At 38.2% G+C, this 7491-nt stretch overlaps 1 protein-coding gene across 1 annotated transcript; it reads right to left on the bottom strand.

Annotated features, from left to right (window-relative positions):
- Positions 1 to 828: 828 nt before the first annotated feature.
- Positions 829 to 7232, bottom strand: LOC149214306 (uncharacterized). The gene is made up of 2 exons (XM_089392269.1): positions 6050 to 7232; positions 829 to 1688 (listed from the first exon to the last, which is right to left on the bottom strand). Exons 1-2 carry the CDS (start codon positions 6796 to 6798, stop codon positions 1046 to 1048), a joined length of 1392 nt encoding a protein of 463 aa, XP_089248395.1. The 5' UTR covers positions 6799 to 7232; the 3' UTR covers positions 829 to 1045.
- Positions 7233 to 7491: the final 259 nt, after the last annotated feature.

Genomic DNA, 7491 nt, shown 5'->3' with positions numbered 1-7491 from the left:
TGCCGTCTGATATGAGGAAGGTGAGCCAAATCAAAGCAGCAAAGAGGAATACAGGAGCACTATTGGGAAGTAGCCAGCTTCGCAAACCCCTTGGAGTTTTGGTACTGTATACATATTATGGAGGAGTGTATATAAAATAGGTTGGATGCATGGATAATAGGATGTACAGAAATAGTGAAAGTTCAAATGCTGCTAACATTTTTCTATATTTAAAAAAATCATATTCAACCACACAATACGATCTTTCATTTTCCTAGCCAATCAAATAACAAAAATTTATCTTAGATGTTACCCAAAATGAAGAATAAACCTTGTTCCAAAATGATTTTTCATAAATAGTTATAGGTCTTAAAACAAAGAATCTGAGTCCGACAATGGGGAAGCTTACAGAAGTTGATAACACATCTGCCCTTATACCAATCTAAATAACAAACAGATCGTCCTCAACCACACAATTTTATTATTTCGGCTCCATTATGTAATAATAGCAGTGAATAGTATAACCTTTCATTGCTGAGAAGTCCAAGGCCCATTTAGACATTGAAGATGAAATTTACACCCATTCATAAGCATATCAATGCTTCAGAGAATGCTAAAGCAAATATGGATGACAGTAGATTATTCTAGATTTCAATATTAATGTAGAAATAAATCCCCATGTATAGGACCTTTGGTTTTCACACAACAATAACAGTTGGAGATGTTCGTTGAAGCGCATGAATGAACTGTTAAATATATAAGAGAATACCAGAATACTTTTCGGAAGTTCAAAAGGATTATTTGTACGCAATAATTTAATTAAGCAACCCAATCTGGAGCATTATCAAGTACCATGGAAAAAAACAGGCCTGCAACTTCTATCTCAAAACAACATCTTCATAAGGTAGCTGTACAATTTTCTAAACATTACCACTACTTGCTCACAAGTAGATCAGTAAAACACCTGATCTTGTACTTTCCTCCGTTTATCTGATATTTATGTTGCTTGTTCTGAATACAGAATTATACTTTTTGTTGGCAAAACGTAAAATTTCTAGGAAAACAATTACTCGTCCATTTTGTCTTCATCCCTCTCATCAGGCACCTCATTAAACATGAATTGCTCCTGATATTCCATAAGGAATTGGGTTGACCTCTTAACATCCATAAATAATTGGTAAACTCTGCTAACATCCTCAACCTCAACACATTTCGCCTTTCGCTTCTGGCAAGCTAGAGCAGCTGCTGTGATTAAGTGAATGGCATAGCGCAATGAAGTATTAACTGCTATCTTTGTTAGAAGTTCCTTGGCATCCTCTGACAATGCAATGTCTTCTTCTTCAGATCTTATCTCAAGAATTTTGTGCATATCCTCTTCTGTATATGGCTCTGTCGAAATAATGAGCAGACGATCCAAGAAATCAATGGGTATACCATGTGGGGACTTGTAATTTGTTCCACGGATTTTTGTGATACCACGATTTGTTGCAACAACCAATATTGGTGACATCTCATTCTCTAGAGCACGATTCAAAAAAGAGAAGCATTCAATGTCAAGCATATGGACTTCATCAATAAAAAGAACTCCTGGTACAATGTCAGCTTTGCCCTCTTCCCTCCATTCAGCAACTTTACCGTCAATCTGATCCCTGACTTCAGAACGGATTTCTCCAGTATCTCCTGTAAAGAGGGCCAAAAACCCTTGGGTCCTGATATCATAGAGTGAAAGTATTATTAGAGTTTCCATATATTCAAACAAGCACAACAACATCTATGCATCCTGCCAATTAAAATCTGCACTCTCCCTACAAATTTGATATTGATTTGTTAAATGGAAATTCAAACAGATGAGATCAGATCATAATAGTGGAGATTAGGCAGTCTTGAATTTACAGCCATGCAATGAATAGCACAGCAAACCAACTCCTTCGTGGTTGATTTCTGACATATACAAATCTTCTATTGTCACTCTTCAAGTGTACTGTCTATATTTTGTTGGAAGAACATGTACTTCATCTATCTTTGAATATCCAACTATCAACTAGCATGCCCTCTAAACTAGAATGGGAATGCCAAAGTGAAACATATGGGCACATAGAATGAAACAAGGAGATTGCACTATCTTTGCTGCAGAGTTGTGAATGAACTAGATGCTCATCATCGAACCAAGTGGGGAATCTTTTTAGTTTTGACAATGGTGGTTAAGATTGTCAAGTGAGATGGATTGGTAATGCCCTGAAAGACCATGTGAAATAAGGAAATAGAGAGACTGGCATGTTTGTAATATGTGTGAAGAACATGCAGAACTATCATTGAGTTCCACTGATACCAGTAGGAAACCAACCCACTGCCTTTGACCTTTGCATTTCTCAAGGTACAAAAATTATTTGTGCTGACCATGATCTTCACATCAAGAAATTTGCAAGCTCACTGAAACGAAAATTGTGCCTGTAATTCTTTTTCATATAGATAGAGAGGATGAGCATTGATTGGAAAAGCAAACCACAGAAGGAGAGTGGGCTTGATTAATTAGAATGCTGTGGCTCTGTTTGAATATTACGTGGAAGTCAACATCTGTGATTATGTTAATGGTTGGTTGAAGGGCTACAGAAGAAGATTAGCACAATGTATCAATGAAAATCTGCTGCTGCGTTTATCACATATAAAATCACGAGTAAAATAAATGGCAGGGAGCTTGCTGGTCAGGGGTGAGGTTTTATATTCAACATTATTATGCAACCTAAAAAGTATATTATATTTATTTATCACATTGATCTTGTCTCTCTAAATCACGTGATTTAGGTCAGTTCTGTGAACAAGGAGTCAAACACATAACAATATTGAATAATGTTATCAATACCACGTAATAATAATGCTAAAAAAACCTTCTTCTCATTCCCCATTAACACACACTTGTACTAACTAGCATCCTTTCAAATCAGTTTTCCATTTCAAAAAATATCGCAAAAAACAACACACAGTACATTTGCAACATAAAACCCTAAGAATCAATGAATGTAAAGAACAAATCCCTGGTAAACCAAATATATGTAATAAAAAATTATTTTCCATGAAATGTATTGTGATATACTGTATTACCGCATGATAATAATGCTAAATTTCCCTTATTCTCATCCCCATTATTATGTGGTACGTTATGAATACCACATAATAATAATAATGCTAAAAAGGTCTTTCTTCTCATTCCCCATTACCACATACATTACCACATACTTTTCCTGCCTAGCATCCTTCCAAGTCAATTTTCACTTTCGAAATTGCTGAGTTGGTGCTCAGTTGAAGAGGTTGGAGTCTCATGTGGGTCAGTGCCTACAAAGTTGTTGAGTTGAAGCTCAGCTAGGAGACTGAAATCTTCTGTAGGTTGGTGCTTAGCAGAAGTTGTTAGTTAGTAATTATTGAGGATTGGTGTCCTCATCTTCTTGATAGCTTGGTGCTTACAACTTTTGTGTGTTGGTGCTTACAGAGGATTGGTGTCCTCATAAATAGATGTAATGAATTGAAGATTGTTTACAAACATTTCTTCTTCAAAATTTGACTCGTACTTTGATCTCTGTGTTCATAAATTGTGAATGATAATGTGATATGAATTTAATTTCAAGATTAACTAGGTGAAAATTTGATGAAAGTAACAAAATATTGATTCACACCCCCCCTCAGTGTTTCCAACATGACAACCATGCCAATGATACCAAGGGCGTAACAGGTACATCCCAAAAGTACCCAATAGGTTGGGTGTGCTCAGGGATGTAGCAGGGACATACCTGTCACCTGCAATACAGTGCACCAACATTTCTACAGTCCTCCCACCAACATTCCTACACTCCTCTGTAGCACGGGTTCTCGTCCCGGTGCTGGAGCAGGTACTTCCCAGATATATTTTGAAAAATATCACAAATATAATATCGGATATATTTCAGGCAAACAATATTTCAGCAAGTATATCACAATATTTTCATATCTGAAAAGATAACAATATTTACATATTTGAAAATATCACAATATTTTAAAATCTCGGCTAAAATATCATTATTGCTTTATATGTTTAAAAGTTTGAGAAAGAATTTTTAAAAAAATTATGTTTGCCGATATAGCCAAAAAGGTGTTTTCAAGACCCTGGCCGATATTTTACCGAGAATGATATTATCAACACTGCTGGTATAAACCCTTAAAAATCCCCATGGGCCATCTCAAACAAAATGATCATTTTGAAGGGTGATTGTTGGTGTTAATAATAGTTTGGAACTTGGAATCTGACAAACAAAATGATCATTTTGAAGGGTGATTGTTGGTATTAATAATAGTTTGGAACTTGGTATCTGAAAACTCATAACGCAGGATTTGGATTATTTTCTCCATTGGATTGGACACAAGAATTTAGAGACACCCAAGTACCCCAGGGATACCAAAAAGGATTCCAAGATTATCCTTTTTGGAACACATTGCATGGTTGTTGTTCTACAATTACATTCTAATTACATATCACACACCATCTGCATTGCTTATTCTGTCAAAGATTGCTTTAATCCAATGTTACACGATGACACATCTCACAAGGTTGAAGGCACCCCCTCACTCCCCACGCCTAGAAGATGAGAGAGAGCTTGACAAAATGTTTCACCACAACCCCGTTTTTGTAGAACTCCATGTCTGAAACATTTCATCGAGTTAGAAGACACATTTCACCAAAAGGAGGGGGCTTATGTCCACCCATTTTTGAAAAATGAGGCATGTTTCAAAAAAGGAGGGCTTGCCCCTAGAAATTTGGCCGGATCTCTCCAATCACACTATATACACCTCTATATTTGGGCAATCCACCACCCATTTTGTGCCCCCAATTGTATCATCTGATCCATCGAAATTTGGAGAGTCCTGCCAAATGCAGTAGGCACACATCCCCGTATACCTGCACATATGCCAAAAATTTGGGGAGTCTCGCCAAATGCACTAAGCATGTATCTCCATGTACCTACCTACACACATATACCAAACTTGGTGTAGCATTGGCTAGAACCATTTCCAAACACTGAAAACCATTTCAGTAGAAAATATAACAAATCTGACAACTTCTAGTACAAATCCATGTTTTTCCACATTTCCAATCCACATTGGGTATTGAATTTCCACCCTAGAGTGGCAAACCCAGTAACACAACTTGAAACACTATCCAATGTTCCAATCTAAAGGAGTGTCCTCCCGCTACTGACGTCACAATTGAGGCCAAGCAAGTCTTCGGTGATTTTGGTTGCATAGATACCAATACCACACTCTTGTAGAATATTAGCCGAATGTATTGATTCTTTAATGAGGATGATGTTGGTTCTCTAATGACGTAAATGGCTTGTTATGCCATCCACTTGCTCCAATCTAATTAAGGTCTACACCCTCTTACAGAATCTTAGCCAAATGTACGACACAAAAGGAGCCAAATGCAAGTCCTAGTCACTTTTGCCATAACAAATACCACTATAGTATAGCAGCTTAGCAAAATGTAAGTATGATCTCTTCGAGCGATTGAACCTTCATTGGTGGCTCAGTCCTCATTTACAGTTCATGGAAGTCAGAATTTTGTTCATTAATCCACTTCAATCATTCCCAGGGGCTGTGTTGGTGAGGTTGTCTAATTGGGTCATGGTTCAGTATCAATGGCAATAGCATGTTAAGCCACCAACCAAGGCGGTCTTGGGTTACAGGTGAAGGCGATAGCATCGTAGGCCACCCTACAAAGTTCAATTTTCTATAGCATTAATAAGCAATTGGATGAAAATACTTTGTGATCTTGATGGTAAATTATCCGCTCTCACCCCACCTTAGTCAAACAAAGGTGCTTGTGATTAATGATTCACTCAATCTTTGAAGGTTGTTTCACTTACAAGAACAGACCGTTTGTACTGTCTAAAGTATTCAGGCTAATGCTACTGCTAGAGTTAATGTGAAGCACTTTCACAAAATAACAACTAGGGGGCATTAACATAAATTTGTTCTTGTACTGGATTAACAAACTAGAGCCTAAAACATGTCAAACTCCAGCAAAATGAAGCAAAATACAGACCTGCTATTGATGACGTCGATCTCATGTAGCGTAACGCAATGTACTACCTCCTTGCGCTTCTGCAGCTCTCCATCTGGACACTGAACGAACTTGGTCTGCGGCCCCATCGCATCATAATCCTTGGCCCTCGCACGAGACCGCCCCAACTTCGTAATCTTCCCAGAAGCTTTGTCGATCGCGATCACATCGCCACTCTGGACCTTCTCCTTGCTCAACCCCTCGATCATTTTGGTCCCCAAATCATGCACAGTCTCCATCTCTGTCGTCTTCAATGTCAATTTCCCGGTCTTTGCGGCGGCGCCCGATGTGGCAGGCCGATCAATCTGTATCTCGACAACTTCGCCTTCAATAACTTCAGTCTCTTCCTTAATTTTAACCCCTATTGCCTTCCTGAACGCCTGTGTCAAAGCCTCCGTCTTGCTCATGTCTAATGAAAAAATTTCACTGCCTGACATCATTGCAAAGGGAGTTTCTTCGCCTAGGGATTTAGCCATGCCCATGGCAATGGCGGTCTTACCTGTCCCGGGCTGGCCTGCCAACAGAACAGCGCGGCCTGCTATTTTCCCTTCCTTAATCATTTCCAAAATAATTCCTGCGGCTTTTCTAGCGGATTTCTGCCCGACCATACCCTGTGAAGCATTGCGGGCTTCTAATGCATCATCGAGCCCTAAGCCTCTGATGTGCGAATGGGCGCCTATTCGTTCTAGGCGCGTTAAATCCCTAGTCTCCGACATCTTTAGTTCCGTCATGGCTCTTTCTTAAAAAATCACCGTTCGAAACCTGCTAAGTTTCAAAAAGCTCGACAAAAAACGCAACTATGCAGAGATCGGTGTCGAAGGCTATAATGTAGACGAAAACCCTCAAGAAAACTGCCAAGCTTTCTTCCGTAGCTGCTGGGGTTTGAAATGGACAGAACACCTCGATATTGTTTAAATTGGGAAGAGATTCGAGTGGAGTGGAACAGAGGAGAAAACTTCAAGGTATATAGTGAATCCTGGATATTGTTTTCCATGGGTTGTCGGCGAAGAGACTGATTTTCGGGTTTTAAGGGTTTTGCTGGTTCAAAATGGGCCGCAACGTATGGCAGGAGTAGGGTTTTGGTGAATTTTTCGGTTGTGTTCGTTAGGTTTCTCAACTGGTGCGGTGCTAACTTCTTTTTCTTCTTCCAGCGGAGAAAGAGACGAGGGGTATGGTTTGTCCATTTGTCGAATTAAATTTGAATTTTTAATTATTAAGAGGGTTGAAATTTTTTAATAAATAAATTTGTAAAGGTCTGTAGTATTAAAGTTAGTTTTTATTATTCTTTTTATGTATTAAGAAATTTGCATATTGAAAAAAAACAGATGGTGATAGTTAAACAGATGGTGGATTTAAGATGCATTTATGTTGATTTTATTTTTTTAAAATATTGTTTTATAATTTTTTAATGTAATATTATACTT

This window comes from Pinus tabuliformis, chromosome 1_1, assembly GCF_031772625.1.
Source record: "Pinus tabuliformis cultivar Carrire ecotype Pingquan chromosome 1_1, CPIR1, whole genome shotgun sequence".
Classification (NCBI taxonomy): Eukaryota; Viridiplantae; Streptophyta; class Pinopsida; order Pinales; family Pinaceae; genus Pinus; species Pinus tabuliformis.
Note: the sequence above shows the minus strand (reverse complement) of the source record. Positions and strands in the feature narration are given on the sequence as shown.

Coding starts and splice junctions, on each gene's coding strand:
- LOC149214306 (XM_089392269.1), bottom strand. CDS start 6,798: ATGACGGAACTAAAGATGTCGGAGACTAGGGATTTAACGCGCCTAGAA. Junction 1,689..6,049: donor ATCGACGTCATCAATAGCAG/GTCTGTATTTTG, acceptor CTATGATATCAG/GACCCAAGGGTTTTTGGCCC.